Raw genomic sequence first — 19,969 nt, 5'->3', positions numbered from 1 at the left:
TGCTATGTGACTTGGACCCTTCTTTCCTTTCTCATCTCAGTTTATACTTCCGTCTCCCTCATTCATGACTGTGCACGTCTGCTCCCCAGATCTGTGACCTCAGATTCCTTCAGACTTCTGTAAAGAGCCCCATCCCCTCCCTGCTGTCACACTGCCTGCCTCCAGACTACATGTGTTCATGGCACACATAGGAAATAGGGCGTCCAGGCAGGGCACTGGGAAACTAGAAGTGGGAGTGGGGGGAGGAGCAGTACATTTCTTCAGTATAGTTATGAGAAAAGTAAAGTGTTAGGGAATGTATTAAATATTGAACTTCTGTTTACTTTCCAAGTAACATTATTGATTTTCATAAAAGGGAGCACTGTGTCCATGAACATAACTTTTTTATGTTAGGTGGGCTTTTTTGTTTGTTTTTGCTTGACGTTAATAATCACCATGGAGAAATTCAGTTTGCATGCAGAGATGATAAAACTTAGAACCATTTTTTTAGTAAACCGTAATTTATAATAGTTGGTATCTAAAGAATCCAGGTTCTTTCCTCTTTTCACTTATATGTAATGTTGAATTACAGTAAGGCAAATGGATTTTAGTTTCATTCAAACTTTATTTCAAGCACTTCGAAGTAATGAAGAACTCTAATTTACTCTAGTGGTGTGCCCATAAATGTTTGACAGCTGGCTCTCCAGGAAAAAAAAAGTATGCCTATACACACATAATTTATAAATTATAGATAGAGAAAGGATAGGTAGCAGACAATTTACAAATAATAATGAAACACAACACTTTATTGTCAATTTGATGTAGTCAGTTGATTCTCACAGACTGCTTTCCTTGTTTTTTGCTGAACTTTTTGTATCTATAATCAGCATATGAGTGTAGTCCTGACATGAATGTTGACTGATAATTTTTATGTTAATGAGTCAAGTAATGTCTTAGCGAATCAGAAGAGAGTTCTCAATTACTGGAAGAATATTTCCTCATCGTTTGTGCTATTCCTAAGGTAACAGCTACAGGCATGACACACTTTTAAGTTTAATCTGCATAATCAACATTTTCTTAAGTCTAAACCCCAGGGGTTGGTGAACTATTTCTGTAAAGTGCCAGATAGTAAATATTTTCAGCTTTATAGACCATACAGTCTCTGTCACAACTCTGCCTTTATGCATAGCACAGAAGCAGCCATAGACAATTTGTAAATGAATGTGGCTGTATTCCAGTAAAACTTTATATTCACATAGTTGATTTTATGTTATGTGAATTCCACCTCAATAAAAAATACATAAAATGAAATTTTAAAACTCTTTACAAAAACAGGCATTGAGCTGGATACAGCCCAGGACTCTACAGAGGCCACCAACTCGACAATAAATCAAGCCCTGATTTGTAGTGTTCGCCAATTTCCATGGTATAAATACTTCCACTATGTCTGATTTCAAGCTACTAACATGTCTGTCACCAAATATGGAGTTGGGAAGAGATGCCTCAGTAGTACACCATTTTCACCATGAAGATATAGTAGTAATGAATAAACTCAGAAACCTAGATAAAATAGTAAATGTGAGAAAATAAGTAGGAAGTGATGAGTTTTGAGTATTTCATCACCTTTGTTTTCAGTATAACTTATTGTATACAGTTTCTGTCATTGCATTTTCTTTAAGTTAAAAAATCTGTTATACTTTTTAAAAAAATTGAAGTATAGTTAATTTACAATGTATTAGTTTCAAGTGTACAGCAAAGTGGTTCAGTTATATATATATATGTATATATATATATCCGTTTTCAGATTCTTTTCCATTATAGGTTATTACAAGATATCGAGTATAGTTCCCTGTGCTATACAGTAGGTCCTTGTTGTTTACCTATTTTATGTATAGTAGTGTGTTTATATTAATCCCAAACTCCTAATTTATCCCTCCTCCCCTTTCCCCTTTGGTGACCATAAGTTTGTTTTCTATGTCTGTGAGTCTCTTTCTGTTTTGTAAATAAGTTCATTTGCATCATTTTTTTTTTAGATTCCACATGTAAGTGATATCATATGATATGTAAATTTCTCAGCCGTTTTATATATATATATATATATATATATATATATATAAAAAACACTGAATCACTTTGCTGTATACCTAAAACTAACACAACATTTTAAATCAACTATACATCAATTAAAAAATACATATATCTCCAAATGAAGATGCCCTTGAGAAGTAAAAGAGAGTGCTAAAAGTAAATTACATTAAACAATTTTTGACCACAAATGGCTTATTAAAAAGCAATAAAAATTCCATTTAAAAACTATTTTTAATAAAATTCTAAAACTTTGTTTAAAAGATGAAAAATCCAGGACACACGCTAAAATGGATAGGACGCCGAGTTAACTAGGACAGAGGTCACCCCAGACCTCAGGAACATGGCAGTAGAAGTAAGGCAGAGGTAGTGTCCATCCTTGCTGCTCAGAGGAACATCTCAAGTGATATTTATTTCAACCAGAATCTTCGTCAAATGAAATATAAGTCATTCCTGCTCCTTGGGTACTATGTCTGCTTATGCATGTTGGTGCCTTTGTTTTTTCAGGAACTAAACAAAGCTTACAAGCACCAACTCTGGAGCCAGACTGCCTGGACCTGATCCTGGCTCCGTGCCTTATTATCTGTGCGGCCTTGGGCAAGTTACCTAACATCTTGGAATGTCACTGCCCTTATACAGAAAACGGGGGAAGTAATAATACCTATCTCCCGAGGTTGTTTTGAAGATTAAATGAGTTAATACACTTCACACGTCTAGAACAGCACCTGGCACATGGGTCTGCTTGTGCAGTTTTAATGCTATTAGTGTGTACCATGTACCTGACCCTGAGGTATAAATAGAGGTGTTTGTGAGCTGGGTAGAGCTCAAGGATTTGTGTCGTTTCTTAGTACAGTGTTTTTAAAACTGGAATTAGCTACAGAAATACAAATGGAGGTTTTCTATAAAAACCCAGTTATGTGACTTTTCTAGAAAATTTAGAATGCTGCCAGGCAGGAGATAACTAGCTGCCCACAGCAGCCTTCAGGTGGTCAGTCCCAACCTTACCATTGCATTTTTAACAATGGCTGTGTTTAACATCTGGCTCCCAAGATTCCTGAAAGCTTCACCACAGGCTCTCATGGGCTGGTGTGAGCTGGCTCCAGCACACTCTTGGGCAGAGTCCCTACCCCTGTCCTGCTTGGATCTGGGCTGCAGGCCACAGGCTCCTTGTCCAAGATGGCATCAGTGCCTTTGCAGCTGGCTGCTGGGATGGTTCTCTTGGCTCGAGTGTCATGGAGGCCATGCTTGGAGCCCCTTACGAGTACACGATGAGCCAGCTGTTCTGAAGGTGGGGTGGGGCCAGAAGTCTGCTCCAGACCCTTTGCTGCCCCAGGTTCTCTCTGGGGCTCCAAGCTGAGGCGACCACCCCTCCTGGCCCAGGCTCTGGAGGAAGCCTTCCTCTAGCATGTCACATTGGTTATTTTCTTCATAGCTTTCAGTACAGTCACCTTGTCCCGTTTGCTTGTCTGTCGCCTGCCTTCCGCACCCTGAATGTAAGTCCCTCCAGCTCCCTCTGCTCCCTGAGTTCCTCCTCAGCACGTATACATTTTTATTTTCCTGGTAAATACATAGCTGGTGAATGAACTCTGGTGTCTTGTCTTTGTTGGCTGCGGCAGTTTCAGTATGCAGTCTGAATGATTTTGGCTCCTGCATCCAAGGTTTTCCTAATGTTGGAGACAGCCATTCCCTCTCAGTGTGTGCAGGGTGCCCTTCTCCTTGGAAACGGCAGCTCTGTCTTCTGGCTGTGTTCTCCTTGCAGATCTCAGAGTCACTCTTGGTAACCTCACCACTGGGCTGTAAAAATTGCTCTAGGTTTCAGCAAGGCTAATGCCATATTTGCTCCTATCCACACCCCCTACCCCCAACCCTGTGCCATTGTGTCCCTTCAGGGCTGTTAGAGCCCTCCCCAGGTAGAGTGACAGTCGCGTTAATCCTTGCCTGTCTTCCCAACAGCCTCTGAGTTAGAGCCAGCAGGCAGGGGGCCCAGTTCTCTCCCATTTCTGTGCAAGGAAGCGGTCAGCAGTTGTGAGCAGAGTGGTCTCAGTGCCGGTCCTGGAGAGTTGTGTGCACTGGGTTCTCTCTCCCTTCCCTGCTGGTGGAGTCAAGGGATAGATGACAAGGGCAGGATAACAGCTCCGACATTTGAGGGCAGTTTGCCAGACAGGTGGGCCCGCCTCTTGGGGACCCTGTGCAGGGTACATCAGATTCAACCCTGCTTTCTTCCTCCCCTTCGTGATGGGGTCATTGCATAGTGTAAGGTGGGAGTGAAAAATAGCTGAGGCAGAACCAGTTGCCATAAAAGTATTTGGACCCTTAAGACAGAGTTTAACACCTGAGAATTTATTTCTGAGGGAAAAATGAGAGAAGGAAGTCGTACGTGTGAAGATGATCATTGCAAGATTGGTTGCAGTAGGGGAACCCGGAAGGAAATGGGATGCCCAGCAGTTGGAGGAGGTCAAGGAAATGATGCATTAATGGGACGTTTGGCTGTTAAACAAGATCATTATGAAGATTATGTAACAACAGGAAGAAGTGTTCAACGAAAAAAAAAACAGTATCTGTGATGCAATTTCAACTACATAATTGTTGCAGGCTCTGGACAAGAGCAGGAAGGTCAGCCAGAGAAACGTGACCATGGCTTAGGCTGGTGGGGGCTCGGGGGACTTGAGGGGCTCAGGGGAGACAGTCCTGCAGAGCTTGGCCTCTGGGGTCGGACCTGAGCCATGATGTTGTCATCTGCCTCCTGGGGCTGTTGTGTTTCAAGAGTGACAAAGGTAGTGGCCTAGAAGATACTCTCAGAGAAAAGGAAGACCAAAGTGGGCGGAGGAGAACTCGAGATATTTAGGGTGAAGAACTTGGGCACCGTGAAGCCTCAGGTCCCCATCCGTGAGCCCGGTCAGCACTGTGTTAGGTCAGACATGGTCAGTCTGCATAAAAAGTTACGGGACCGGATGTGGGCACACTCAGACAAAGTGCCCGTCACAAGTTGGCCAGGAGGTGGGCTCAGGTCCACCATTTCGGGGTTGAAATCAGGGTCCAAAGAAGACATGCCTAACTGGGCTAGTGTGAATGTGTTTATTTGGAGGTGAGGGAAAAGGGGGCTTGCCTACTCCGAGGGTCCTGCCCCACCTCTGAGGGTGGGGAGGGATGGAGTCAGCCAGTGGTACCTAGACACCCTCAGTGCCTTTGAGATGCAGAAGTGCCGCCAGGTGGGTCCAGAGGTGGCACCTGGGCCCCAGATGCAGATGTGGAGCTGCCTGGGGGTGGGACTGCTCAGGCAGTGGAGAAGTGGAGTGAGAGAAGGAAAGGGTCTCGGGTTGTGCCTTGAAGAGCTCCAAGAGGAAGAAGGTGAGCGTGTGGAGGGATGTCAGAATTTGCTCAGGGTCCGAGAGATGAGACGAGGCAGGGCCGACGGGTCCTTGGCTTTGGTGAAAAGTTGCCTGGGCAGAGCAGTTTTGGTGCAGTGACAGGTAGGGGTGAGGTAGAGCTCCTTTTTAATTTCCTTTTTAATGTTAATGTAGGTTTTAGTAAAAACTTGTGCTCTGTTTCCTCACCTAGTTGCCATGGTCAGTCGTGTTTGGTATCTACCTGTATGGTGATTATGAAAAGGGGCAAAAACAGACCTTTAAAAAAGTTTCAAAAAATAGGTTTAAAATAGTGAGAAAGTAATGTTAGAAAATGATACACCGAAGGAAATACAGTAAAAATGGAAATCCTCTGTGTTCCCAGTGCTCCTCAGTATTCTCTGCCTGGTATGTTTAAAGCAAGGGAAAGCTGCTATGGTGCTTCTCCTGGAACCCAGCTGGGGTCCCGCCTTGCCTTGGACTTTTGATGACCGGGACCTCGTGTCTCGCTGCAGGGCTGTCCTGTGACATTTAGCCATGGGGCAGGCTCTTGTCCTCAGGATCCATTTTGCCACCCCTTGCCCTGTGGGATGCAGGTGGTTTGGGGTGAGGCAAGCAGTGCCGATGGGGGTCCACGCCAGCCCAGCGGGGGCTGCTGTTGGGTGTCATGCTTTCCCAGGGTCCCCAGCAAGGAAGGTTGGGAGGAAGCGGCTGGTTTGGCTTTTGGTAGCAAGTGACCTCGGGAGCCGTGGTGGTCCTCCATCACCTTCTACCAGCAAACTTCCACTCATCCGCCATGCCATGCAGTGCTGCTGCTTGTGGATCATGCTGTCACTGAATTACCATGGTGGATTGTGATGTTTGGTTCCCCCCATTGCTTTAATGTTGCCTCCACAAAATTCTCACCTGGCTTTCCTTGCTCCTGCTTTATGTAACCCATCGGAATCATTTCAGGGTGGCCAAGAAGGTAATTTGGAGAAAGTATTTGTGGTTGTGGTGACGTCTAGGACAACTGTGTTGAAAATGGGAGACTCTCTCCAAAGCCATTGGGCCCTGCTGAGCAAACGTGTTTGCCTGGAGCAGTATCAGAGCCTGTGCCACCCTGGTCACAGCCTTCTCCTGCCCTTGCCTCAGCTTTCCCTCTGCCGGCCACCCAGCCATGGTACCCTTGGCCTTGTCTTCCATGGGGGTTGTGTGAGGAGCACTGAGAGTCACCTCCCTGTTCCCATGAGCCTTGTGGGGTGGCCAGTACAGATGACAGCTGGAAACTGGACAAGGCCTGTTTGCTCTCGAGATACTTACTTGGTGACTGCACATCCTGACTTGCTGCAGAGGGAGACCCCTGAGATGTTTATAATATTGGAGTAAACATGGTGCCCAGCAACCAAGGACAGTAAGATGGGGCTTCATTTATCTATCCGTCCTTCATTCATTCATTCATCCATTCACTCACACTTGAGAGTAGTAAAGGTCTAGCTCAGTTGTCTTGAGGGAAGTCAGGATTTCAGACACTTTCAGTCACAGAAGCTTAATACATTGCAGAAAACCATGAAGAGTGAGGGGGGAAAAAAGCTGTCAGATGCTTTGAGGCTGTTTTCATGTCAGGAGGATGGAGACAGGTTATCGCTCACACCAACTGTTTGAGGGGAGAACAGACTGCTGTTTGCCTAAGACTTTCTGTAGATATTTGTGGCCACTGGCCTTTCCCATGTGAGCATGGGAAGTTGGCTCCCTCTCCTGGGTTTCCAGTTGAAGTATGACAAAACCCCACAGGCAGGCTGAGGAGGGCACATGTCCTGAAGTTCAGTCCTCGGCGGCTAGTGAGCCTTTCATTTCACAACCTATAAGACACTGTCACCCAGCTCCAGCCATAGTGCGTTTTCTGAAGGAAAGCCAGGAGTCACCTTTTCCAAGCCCACAGTTAGGATGTGCAGTCTGTTGATGCACAGGTGTTGCAGGGGCAAGCAGAATGTCCAGGAAAAAAACATATATATGGATTGATGCCTGCTGCTTTTAGGAGTGCGTTATACACACGTGCCTTTGTCATGCAGTCCTTATGATACCCCTGGGAGGCCCAGGCATGACAGGCTTCTTCATTTCATCTTCATGAGGGGGGAAGGAACTTTCTGTCTGACCTTCCTCCCCAGGGAGGGCTGAGCCCAGGAGGGGCATCTGATGCCTAACCTCCAACAAAGAAGTGTTCCTTCTCTTTGCCTCCCACCCCTCCTCCTTTTTCTAGGACCTGTTGCATCTGTCATCTGCCTCCATAGTTGCTTTACAACTCTGAGGTATAATTGACATACAATAAACTGTGCACACTTAAAGTGTACAATTAGATATATTTTGATCTGTAAATACACCTGAGAAGCCATCATCACAGTCATGGTAATAGATATTTCCAAAAGTTTTTTCTTGTCCCATTGTAATCTTCCCTTCAGCCCACCCCCATCCCCAGGCAACTGCTGATTTACTGTCACTGTAGATTAATTTGCCTTTTCTAGAATTTTGTGAAATCATGCAGTATGTACTTTTTTGGCAGGGTGGTGTCTGGGCTCTTCTTTCATTAATATTTATTTTGAGATTCATGCATGTTGTATATATATGAATAGTTCATTCTTTTCTGTTGCTAACATTTAATTTTATGGATATACTACAATTTGTTTATCCATTCTTGTGTTGATGGACTTTTGGGTTGCTTAATAATCTGTCAAAATGTCTTCCAAGGTGATTATACCATGTTATACTCCCACCCCACCAGCAGTGTATGAGAGTTTCAGTTGTCCCACATTTTGATGAGCACTCCATGTGGTCAGTCTTTTTTAATTTTAGCTATTTTAATAGGTATGTAGTGGTATCTCATGGTGTTTTAAATTTGAATTTCCCTGATGGCTAATAGTGCTGAGCATTTTTTCCCCCCTTGGGTTCTTTGCCTAATTATTGAATTGAAAGAGATTTTTATATATTCTAGAGACAAGTCCTTTCTTAGATATATGATTCATGTATATTTTCTCCCAGTGGTGGCTTGCCTTTTCATTTTCATAACAGTGTCATCTTTTGAAGGGCAAAGATTTTCAATTTTGGTGAAATCCAGTTTGTTTTCTCTATAGTTTGTACTTTTTGTTTCATATTACTAAAGTCTTTGCCTTTTAAACGCAAGGTCACTAAGATTTTCCTCCTGTGTTTTCTTCTGTATATTATGTAGTTTTAACTCTTATATTTAGGTTTATGATCCATTTTGTGTTAATTTTCGTATGTCTTATGAGATAGAGGTCAAGGATTTGATGTTTTGTTTCAGTGTTGTTGTTTTTTGCCTATGGCTATCCAGTTATTGCAGCACTATTTGTTGAAAGATTATTCGTTCACTTCTGAATTGCCTTACCACTATTGTTAAGAATCAGCTGCCCATGTATGTGTGGACCTGTTAAATGGACTCTACTCTGTTCCATTGATCTGTTTGTTTGTTTTTGCTCTAATACCACACTGTCTTGACTATATAATGTCTTAAAAATCAGATAATGGGGGCTTCTGATTTTCTTTTTTTCAAAGTTTGTTAGCTATTCTAGGACCTTTGCGTTTCCATATACATTTTAGAATCAACTTGTCAATCTCTCCCAAAGACCCTGCTGGAATTCCGATTGGGATTGCATTGAATCTATAGATCAGTTTGGGGGAGAACTGACATCTTAACAATATTGACTCTTCCATGCTATTAACTTGGTATATCTTTCCATTAATTGAGGCCTCTCGTAGTGTCCCTCAGCCATGTTTGGTACTTTTCAGTGTTGAGGTCTTACATCTTTTGTCAAATTTATCTGTAAGTTCTTCATAGTTGTTTTTTTTTTTTAACATCTTTATTGGAGTATAATTGCTTTACAATGGTGTGTTAGTTTCTGCTGTATAACAAAGTGAATCAGCCATACATATACATATATCCCCATATCTCCTCCCTCTTGAGCCTCCCTCCCATCCTCCCTGTTCCACCCCTCTAGGTAGACACAAAGCACTGAGCTGGTCTCCCTGTGCTATGCAGCTACTTCCCACTAGCTATCTATTTTCTTCATAGTTTTAATTGCTATTGTAAATGGAATTGGTTTTTAAATTTTCAGTTTCTGAATGTTTGTTGCTTGCATATAGAAATACAGTGGAATTTTATATTGAACTTATATCCTGCCACCTTGCTAAACTCACTTATTCTTATTTTGTAGATTCTATAAGATTTTCTGTATAGACTGTTCTGTTATTTGTGAATAAAGACAGTTTTACTTCCCCCTTTCCAAACTGGATGGTTTTTCTTCCTCCCTCCCTCCCTCCCTCCCTTTCTTTATCTCTTTTCCTTGCCTTATTGCACTAGCTGGAATCTCCTGATGAGACTGAATAGAAGTGGTGAGCACATGTCCTTGTTTTGTACCTGTTTCTGGGGGAAAACATTCAGCCCTTCACCATCATGTATGATGTTAGCCGTGGGTATTATCAAGCTGAGGAAGTTCTCTTCCACTCCTAGCCAACTGAGAGTTTTCATCAGGAATGGATGTTTAATTTTGTCAAATGTTTTTTCTACATCTATTGAAATGATCATAAGGCTTTTCATTTTTGGCCTCTTAATATGGCAGATAAAGTTGAGTTTTGAATGTTATCTGCCTCCCCCACTTTAATATCTAGTCTTTCTTTGCTATCTTCATTCCTGGTGTAGGCATGCAGAATTTTCCTCATCCAAATTGTTCCACTGTTCTCCCTTGAGCCAGCTGTTTCTGCCCTTGTCACCAATACGACTTGCTGATGGCCTGTTGTGTGGAGGCAGGTATGGGCTAACTGCACAGGATTAGCAGGTTAGGTTAGTAATGAAACTGTGGCCAGGTGTGTAATGGGCACCCTGGCTTCCTCATTGTGGAAGTGGCATAACACCTACTTTGGAAGTCTGTGGTCTCAGGAGAGAACCACTGTGTGGTAGGAGACAGAGGCCCGCCTGCCCACCCACCCAGGATGCTGGCTAGTAATGCCCAGGCAGTGGTTGCTGCCTGCCTGCCTGCCTCTCTCCAGTAACTTTAGAGCTTGCTCCTTCCTGGGGACTCTGACCTGCTCGGTGCTCCTTCCATGGAACCTAAAGAGCGCCCTTGTTTTCCTCAGACTGGCCTCTGCCCAGGATAGGAGCGTGTGGACACCTTTCTCTGTGAGCTGTGAAGCGTCGCACACACTGGGTATCTCAGAGGTAGCCTGGGCTCCTGGTGCGGTAGTTCTCAGACCTTGAGAGGGTCTCTGCTGCCGAGTGGGGGGTGAGGGGCTGGCTCGCCAACACCTCTCCCTCCTTTTCAACCCCAGTAGTGCTGGCATCTGTTTCTAGGATGGGATGGCCTCTAAGACCAATTTTTCATTAAAGTGTAGCATATATCCAGAAAAGTACACAAGTTGTAAGTATTACATCTCAGTGAACGTTTATGAAGTGAACATACCCTAGAAACCCCTACCCAGGTCATGGAATAGAGCTTCTCCCCAGAAGCCATTCTTGTTCCCTCTCCTAGTGTCTCTGCACCCCCAACTTCCCTGACTTCCGTCACCATGGACAAGTCTTGCCTGCTTTTGAGCTTCCAATCCAGTACAGAATGTATTCTTTTGTATCTGGCTTTTTCACTCAGCCTGTTTTGAGATTTATCTTTGATGTTGTGAGTAGCAGTAATGTGTTCATTCGACGTTGAATGGCTAGACCATGATTTAGTCATCCATTATACTGTTGGTGGCCACGTGGGTGGTTTTCAGATGGGGCTGTTCTGAATATGGCTGCTCTGACCATTCTCAGCACATGCATGCTCACATTTCTGTTGGTCCCTACCCCAGAGTGGAATTGCTGGGTCCTGGGGTATGAGTGTTCATCCTTACATGATGTTTGATACAGTGCACAGACTTACCTTCCTGTTCCATGTGACGATGTCCTTGGTCTTCTCCACGGTGGCCCCTGTTGCAGGAATGCCCACTGAGAAAGTCCCCATGCCCACTGCTGTTCTTCTAGCTCCACACAGAGCCCAGGGCAGCAGGTGGGGGAAAGAGGTGGCCTTGAACCTGATCCCTCTCAAGTCCCATGACAGGCTCTGTGGTGACCCCCTTTCTTGAGCGCTTACTGTGTGCCAGCCAGGCCCTGTCCTGGGTGTTCATGTGTGTATCTCTTGTCCCCCTCCCAGGAGCCTGTAGGAAGCTTCTGTCATCTTCCCACTTAGTGGCTGAGGGAATAGGTGGGTGGGCTCAGAGCTCTCTGCTCAACTCCTGTGTACAGTCTTCTCTGGTGCTTTTTGCCCTGGAGCATGTGATATGGAGTTCACGCAGCCCATTAGACCATGTCCTGCCTGATGGTTGCTGTGTCATGTAGGACAGGCATACCCTCCCTCAATTACCTTTAGGGCCTGGTGAGTTTGCGGATCTCACAGATTCCTGTTCTGTGGAAGGTGACATGGGCTCCTCCGTACTTAACCCTGTGACTCACCAAATGACTTAACCAGTGTGGCCCCCACCCAGGCTCTGGCAGTTCCTGTTACTCTTTTCACATCCACCCAGCTCAGAACAGACATTGGTGACCCCGTGTGGAGTGCCCAGGAAAGTGAGGGCCACCAGACCCTGCGAGTCAGTCACGTGTCTGTAGCACACTCTTACTGCTTACCACGGGAGTCCTGGTCATCGGTTGTGGGTGTGGTCACTTTTACCCATCTAGGCTTGGCAGCCTCAGGTTCTGGGACTAGTTCTGGGCTTGAGGCCCTCTGAGAAGGGGTATGTCCTTGGTTCTCTTCTCCATAGTCCTTCTCATGTCCTAAAGGAGCCTCCTTGATATCGCCACTTTGGTGCTCCTGGCCGCTCAGCTGAGCCTCAGTTGTGGTGCCTCACCTGTTACTTCTGTCCTTGCCACTGGCCATTTCTACATATGCCTCAGGACTGGGCCATAACCAGCCCTTCCTGCATCCTCCAGGCCTGCATTTGGTGACTTGTTGAGGGAAATTCTAGGATATCCCCTGTTCTCAGGATCCTATAGCAGCCCAGGAGCAGACTGGCAGACTTTTGGCGCCACACTAGGCACTGTGCTGCCTGAAGGGATCTTAGAAACCCCAGAGCGGCCTGGCGGACAGTGCACAGGACCCTCTCCTGGCCTGACCACTGTGGGCACAGTCTCCCAGGATGGTGGTCAGTGTGCCACTGAGGATCTACAAACACAGTCTGTGGTTTTCCCAACATTCCGCCCAGGCTTTCCGGCTGCCAGAGGGAGAGCTGGGCTCAGGTTGGTGGCTGGTCTTGCTTTAAGTCTTATTAGTTGGACCAGCATTGGAAGCCAGGTCTGGCCCGGCTGCTTCTCTGCCCAGCCCCGGCTGCTTCTCTGCCCAGCCCCGGCTGCTTCTCTGCCCAGCCACAGCACCAGGCGTTTTTCACCGGCAGCACAAGAGTGCACTGCTGTCACCTCGCTGTTTCACTTAGCATTCTCTTGGAGGTTGGCCCCATCACTTCCTAAAAAGCTTGTTTGTTCTAGTTTTGGATCGCCTGTATTCTACGTGTGTGTGGGCCGAGCACTGTGTGTGCCCCTCCCCTGGGCGTCGGGTGTTTCGTCTTGCGCAGCTAGTATTCTTACTGGCTGTTCCCACGAGAGCACGGCTGAGAGGGAGGAAACCTCACCCGGCGTGCTGTCATCAGATGCACTGCCACCTGGACCCTTCTGCGAGCATGGGTGCAGATAGAAAACGCTCTGCTTGGCTTTCTGACTATCCAGTTGTATCAGTGTAGGAATGAACCAGCTCCCAGATGACATGTTGAGAGCTCTTGTGCTCTCAGAAAGGGCTGAATTACAACAAGAATTGTATGTTGACCTGATTCAGAGTTCAAGAGCATTTAAGTTTGTAGTTTTGTTGGGAAGAGCTGCTGGGACAGTTGAGAGAGAGGACCAGCACTGTGGAGAGGGCCCTTTCTCACCTCTGCAAGCCTCTCGGAGAGGTCCCACGGATGGTAGCCGCTCATGGCTGCTGTCCTAGGCCCTGGGCTTCCTCTTCCTGGGCTGCTCATTAGGTGCAAGCAGTGCTCTGCGTGCTGCCTCTGGGCCAAGTTGCAGCTGCAATCGGCTGCTCTGGCCATGGGCGCTCTGCGGGCTGTGAGTGTACAACAGTCAGGGCCACGCAGGCAGTGGCCATCCTCCAGCTGTGGATGCTCCTGGGGAGCAGATGGGCCCCACCGATGAGGAAGTGCTTTTGTGCTTTTGCAAGTGGTGAGCTTGGTGGCTGCGGCTGAGACACAGCCCCTGCCCCAGTGTCGTTCTTCCTCTCAGAAGCCGTGAATGAGAGAAACTTCACCCTTGTGAGTGCGAGATTCCCATGGGGTCCTGGCAGAGGAAGGCAGCTTTGCCAGGCAGGGCGCTGGCATGACACCTGCCTGAGGGAGGTTCCCCTGGCTCCTGCCTGGCTGTGGTACCAGGCAAGGCAGAACAGGGCCAGGAGGCTGCACCTTCCGACCTGAGAGGTAGAATCAAGGCACATTGACTTCTTTTCCTCGCTCAGGGAGATGGGGTGGGACACGGGCTGGTCACCGCCAGGCTCTCTGGGAGATGCAGGCACCGCCTCTTGCACTGACTTGCAGTAGAAGCAGTTAGAGTCACAGAATAGCACCCACCTTGGGAACATGTGGAGTTCATCAGAAGCGGGAAGACTTGCTGTGGCTGAAAAGAGTGAGACTGGAACCAAATCACAGATACGCACTCGCCTGGCAAAGCCTCTTTCATCCACGTGGACACGACTGACGCCCACTGTGTGGCTTGCAGGGCACAGTGACTCAGCCAAGGATGGCCTTACAATGCTCAGCACATTGAAAGGCTCGAGGTTTGCTTGCTTCTGGGTGCCATCTGTGTCGTGTTTTGGTTTGGAAGGACAGCTTGCTTGCTGATGAACACTTCCAAAGCCTTTCGAGCTAAGTGGGTTTTGTAAATTCTAGTCTAGACTATTCTGCTTTAAAAAGAAAAAGAAAAAAAAGTGACTTACACATGGTTGGTTTTAAAGCGAACTAGTTTTTGCTGCTGACCCGGCGGGCTTTGAGCCCACTGAAGGAGTTGGTGTGGGCTGTGCTGCATAGATGCAGGGCCACAGTGTGGTCAGGGCCTGGCTAGACAGGCGGGGTGAGTCCATTCTCGGTGTGTGCCATTTCCTTCCAGGGCCTGGCAGGGAGAGGCTCCAGTGCCATTGTCATTTACCAAGTGTCCTGCAGCTTAGGGCAAGCGTTGAGGGTGGGCTCAAGCCCCTGATGTTGTGGGTGGGCGTGGGGACCTCTCTGGCTCCAGTGCACCCTGGGGGTAGACAGAGGCAGCCTGGCCATCCATAGGTGCTGCTGGGCATGAAGCCAGCCCTGTGTGGAACTCTTGTAACCTGTGCATTTCCCTGCTGTGGCAAGTCGGGGAGAGTATGTGGGTGGGATGCCAGCATCACCAGCCTGGTGGTGTCTGGGTGCCCTCCCTCACCCTACCTAGTAAAGCACCAGCTGGGCCGTGTGTGTTGGGCAGACCCTGTGCCAGGCTAGCATAAAGCCACACTCCACTGCCTTCTAGCTGCGTGGTGAGCACCGGACCTCTTTTACCTTCCTGGACCCTCAGTTTTTTCTTATCTGTAAAGTAGAGTTTCAAGGGAGAAAAGCTAGAGACCTTGGCCCCTGGAGGAACCCAACAAGTAGTGGTCCTGTGAAGAGTCAGGCTGGGTGGGCCTGCCCTGGCTTACTGCCCTTGAGTCTCACCAGTGCTTGGACTTGGGGAGTACAGGGTTTCCTCTTTGCCACCAGGGCTGCACAGGTCCAGCTTAATTAGTGAGAGATTGGGGATTTCGGGTGGAGCAGGAGCCCTTGATGCCTGGAGAAAAGGGAGCAGTGAGCAAGGGGCCTTGCGGACTCCAAAGAAGTCTCAGTTCCTTGTTTCACATCAGGGCTGGAAATCCCCCACAGGGTGGTAATTACTCAGGGCCTGGGCCTATCCCCTGAATTACCACGAGGAGGAGGCTGGTCAGTGGTGGGTCTGTCCCCCCTGAGCCGTCCCCACCTCTGCACGTGGATCCAGGTTCAGACCACTGAACCAGTTCACAGAACAGTTTTCAGACGTGTGATGTGGGAGTGGTGGCATCCTGCACTGTGTAGTCCACACTTTTACCCAGGCTGCTTCTGAGGGCTGCTGTCCTGCCTTGGTCCTGTCACCTGTGCGTGTCCAGCGCCCCTTCCTTCCTCCCGTGAGTTGAGCAGCAAATGTCGTGGGTTAGGCTGGCTGGAGTAGTGACTTAGCAAGTGATGAGGGGCTCACTAGAAGGTCGGCCTTGCTGCTTCCCCGCCTGCCCTTGGTTCTCACGTGGTGGGAGGTCTGCATAAGAACCCTGGGAACTGGGTCAGTGGTGAGGAGCGTTCCCTCCCCGCCTCCCAGCGTGTGCCCCTGGGCATCCCTGAGGTGTGAGTGAGGACAGTTTGAGGAGGGTTCTTTCTCTCCTCTCGCTGAGCCGGCCTGGAGGAGGCCAGTTTAGGGGGTGTCCGTGTGTTCCATGTGGAGACACTGGCTGCTTCACCTCCTTTCTGCCTGAGATGGTTGTTCGTTCGCTTTCCTTTCTGACCGTGGATACCTGATTGTCCCTCATGAATCTCCAGTCTAGGATCCGCAAGCACTCGGCGCAGTAGTGACAGAGTCAGTTCCACCAGTGGTCACCAGCTGACTGTGTTCACCTGGGCCACACCCTGGGCTGCCCACTGACTTCCTGCCCTGCCTTTGCTCTGCGCTGAGTGCTCCCCCGCTGCCTGGCTCACCTCACCTGCGCCCTGCCCTTCCAGAGTAGCCCTCCCCGCTCCTGACACCTCCCTCTGCAGCGCCAGCCCTGAGCACATTTAGGCACTTGTGTGCACAGGGGCAGACATCACCACCCTGGGACGGTATTTACTTGCAATAAAGAGGCCAGTCAAATAATGAAAGTAAGTGGGCTGGGACAGTGAGCAGTTCACATGGGAAGTCAGCATTAGTAGAAAGGAGGTGACATTTGGCTTCACTAATTATTGAGGAAATTCACATTAATCTGTATCTGTTGAAGGAGCCCTAATGAGAAGATGAGGCTGCAGGTGTTCAGATGTCCCTCATGTGTGAATTCTGCCCTTTTGGGGAAAGCTGTTTGGCATATAGTTTTGAGAGGTGGTTTTTTTGTTTATTAGTTTTGGTTTGACTTCATTCCCTGGGCATGAATCCCAAGGGAGATATCCAAAGGACAGAAGGGCCACAGATGTGCCAGGCTATTCCTGACAGCAGGAGGGTGTGAGTGACCCTTGAGCACTATGACCTGTAGAGCTGCCCCAAAGCCCTCTTTGAGAGCAGTGCCTGGGAGTAGCTCAGAGGCTTCCTCCCCACACAGTAATGGCATGGTCTCTGCTGTGATCGTGAGTGAGTGTATTTTCAGACAGATGGGTGCTAGGAAGGACCTAGCAACAGGGTGGCCTGTTGGGGTAGTGGGAGCAGTTTAGCTCCCACAGTGGCTGAAGTTAATGGAAGGCAGGTTGTGTAGCCAGCTTACTTCCCCTGGGTCTGTTCGTCCTCCTGGCCTCCTGACTTATGCCACTGTCTTTGCTCTGGACCCCTCTCCCCTCTCCAGGGCTTTGGTGCCATTTCACCATCTCCTGAGGTGTTGGGGCTTCTCCTGTCCACCCTGGGAGGCCCTGCTCAGATGCTGCCCTCACCACAGGTACCCCTGGCCTGCCTGGTACCTGACACCCATCTCCCTGCCCCACGGGTCCTGTGCTGGACTTTTTATAGGCCTGGAGCCTGGATGGGAGCCTCCCCTTGGCTATCTATATCTGAGCCTTGGCGTCCCTGCTATGCACAGGGTCCTCTCATCGAGGGTGGGAGGCAAGGGCCACAGGCTGCCGGGGTGTCACTGTCTGCTGTGTCTGAGGCCGGAGGCCCAACCTGGCACTGCATAGACCCCAGGACTCCTGCCTGTTTGGTGTGGTGAGGGCAGGGCTTGGTCCACTTCCTGGTCCCAAGGGCCTGACTGCCTCCAGAATGCCAGGTGATGCTCCCCACACAGTGCTCAGTGCCCTTGCCATCATGGCCAGAGTGGGGGCCAGAGCGGAGCCAGAGGGATGAGCCCCCAGGGGTCCTGAACTTCAACGCAGCAGGGGCAGAAAGAAGAAGGCAGAGGACGTAGCACTTTCCACGGGGCCGAGAGCCTCCTCAAAGCCGAAAGCCTCTCTTGCACACCCGCCCGAGTGCAGGAGCTGCTCAGCTGTGACAGTGGGGCCTGCAAGCCTTACCGCATCCCCGCCCCTGTGCAGCTTCCAGGAGGGTCTCCAGCTGTGTGAGGTCTACAGTGCCAGCTTGCTGCCAGCCCCTAGGGTTGCTCAGGTGTTCTGCCTCCCCCCTCCTGTCTGGCAGCAGGACAGTGTCTGCCCAAGGACAAGGACACTCTGTGCCGCTGGGCTCGCTCTGCGGGGATTGCTGGTTCATAAGTTTGTGGGGACCCAGGGCTCTAAATATACCAGGGTGAGGTCACTGGAGTGGAGACAGGCCATGTGGCAAGCCCAGGACCCTGTCAGGGCCAGAATCCCAGGGCTGGGGACAGGGAGAGGGTGGCCTCGTCCCTGTGGGACTGGCCTCCTCACTGCCCAGTCTGTATTTTTCTTGGATATTAGTGCTTTGGGGCTCCTAAGAAATCTTTGTCTACCCCAAGGTTGAAAAGGTATTCTCCTGTTTATTCTAGAAGCCTTAGAGTTTTTGCTTTCACATTTAGGTCTGGAATTCATTTTGAGTTAATTTTTGAGTGTGCTGTGATGCTTGGTGTAATTGGAATCAACAATATGTATTTTCTGTGACTTTTCATCCTTCGTGGTTTGAACTTCACCTTGTTAATGCACTGAAGCTGCAGTGTGCTCATTTCTAGTGCTCTTGAATTTCTCAGTCTGTTCCTTCAACTCCTGGAAGACATTGGTGTCGTTATAACATATGACCACATGACCCACACCTTTCTGTGCCATCCCCATTCATTAAGTGTGATGGTAATAATAGTACCTTCCCCTTGAGGTTGTGATAATTCAACAAGGTAGTGCTATGTGGAAACAGGCCTTGGTAGAACAGGGCCTGGCTCATAGCAAGTATCGTGTGAGGGATAGAATTGCTTGGTCATGAGATATGCACGTGTTTGATTTGACTAGACACAGCCCCATCGCTCCCCAGAGTTGGCTGCACCCCAGAACTACCTGGTATTGTCAGACCCCATTTCCACCTGTCAGGTGTGTATGCAGTGTAGCAGTCACTGGTGGGTTCGGTCTGCATCTGCTGATGACTAAGAGAGTTGAGCACTGCTGCACGATCTCCTGTTTTGTCCAGTTCCTATTCGTGTCTCCCGGCCCAAGTTCTCTGTATGCTCCAGATGGAACCTCGGGGCCCTGTGGCATTGGTCTTCTCCCACTTTGACTTTTGCTCTCCTTGTGGTGTCTTTAGATGAACTCTGGAGATCTCATTAATTTAACTAAATTGATTAGATTATTATGTATGGCTCTTTTCAACTTGGTGCACTTTATTTGATACATCTTTCAACCTCCCATCAGATGGCAGATTTGAGTGCATCTCCCATATGAAGGGGAATCTTGTTTCATAAACACAGTGAATCTCAGTTGTGTGACAGCCACTTGGACAGGTGGGCGTGTCCATAGACAGGCTCATGGTAAACTGGTCACCATGCACTAGAGGAGGCAGACTGGAGGGTGTGCACTGGGTGCCATGCTGGCCCCTGGGAGCAGGTAGGAGGCTGCACGAGGTGGGGGCTTTGGTGATGCTGGCTCCACTGGCTCTCGGGAAAGGGAGCATTCTAGAGCAGGCTGGCATGGGGAGAAGTGCCTGGGGTCTGACCAGTAGCTCTTGTTTTGCAGATCCGGAACATGGTGGCGGTGCAGGAAGTCATCTCCAGCCTGGAGAAATACCCCATTACCAAAGAGGCACTGGAGGTGAGCATTTCTGGCCTGAACACTAGGGAGGGCAGTGAGGGCCGGGCCTGGGCTGCCCCAACCCAGGTCTTTCCTGGCTTCTTGGAGCCTCAGAGACTTTGCTCACTGGCCCAGTGGGTCCTTAAGAGGAGTGAGGGGGGCATGCCCTCCTGGCCTGCACTGTGCCAGCCCACAGCACATGCTCCAAGAGTACCATCTTCCCACAGGCACTGCAGGAAATGGGTGGCTTTAGTCTGGGGCCCCTTTCTCTGCAGGAGGCCCTGCACACCCTGGGGTGCATGCCCAGCAGAGGTTCCAGTGAGTGACGCTGGCTCAGGGCCCTCTGTTTGCTGTTGCCTTTGCCACAACGTGCTCCCCCAGGATGCTTTGCAGTAGCCTTAAATGGTCCGTCCACAGCCTCCAGGAGTTGGGAGCCTGTGAGATGATGCTTCTGAGACTGCCGTCTCTGGGACCATAAGGTCTGAGGACTTGGGAGTTGAGAATTTAAATGTCACAAGGGACCCAAAATCCTCGTAGGTTTTGTGTCTGGGAGGCCAGTGGTTTAGGGGCCAGTGGGGTCATTTCAGAGACATGGGGCCCTTCCCCCCATTTCTGTCTCAGCTCCC

The 19,969-nt window shown here is 48.8% G+C and overlaps 1 protein-coding gene across 1 annotated transcript in view; it reads left to right on the top strand.

The window, feature by feature from the left end:
• The window catches only part of MED26 (mediator complex subunit 26), a 41,518-nt gene that overhangs the window by 16,619 nt on the left and 4,930 nt on the right, over positions 1-19,969 (top strand). Inside the window, exon 2 of the mRNA XM_033853850.2 lies at positions 19,290-19,364. Within this exon, the coding sequence (XP_033709741.1) occupies positions 19,290-19,364 (75 nt within the window). The remainder of the gene's footprint in view (positions 1-19,289; positions 19,365-19,969) is intronic.

Source organism: Tursiops truncatus, chromosome 3 (genome assembly GCF_011762595.2).
Source record: "Tursiops truncatus isolate mTurTru1 chromosome 3, mTurTru1.mat.Y, whole genome shotgun sequence".
NCBI classification, from domain to species: Eukaryota; Metazoa; Chordata; class Mammalia; order Artiodactyla; family Delphinidae; genus Tursiops; species Tursiops truncatus.
Note: the sequence above shows the minus strand (reverse complement) of the source record. Positions and strands in the feature narration are given on the sequence as shown.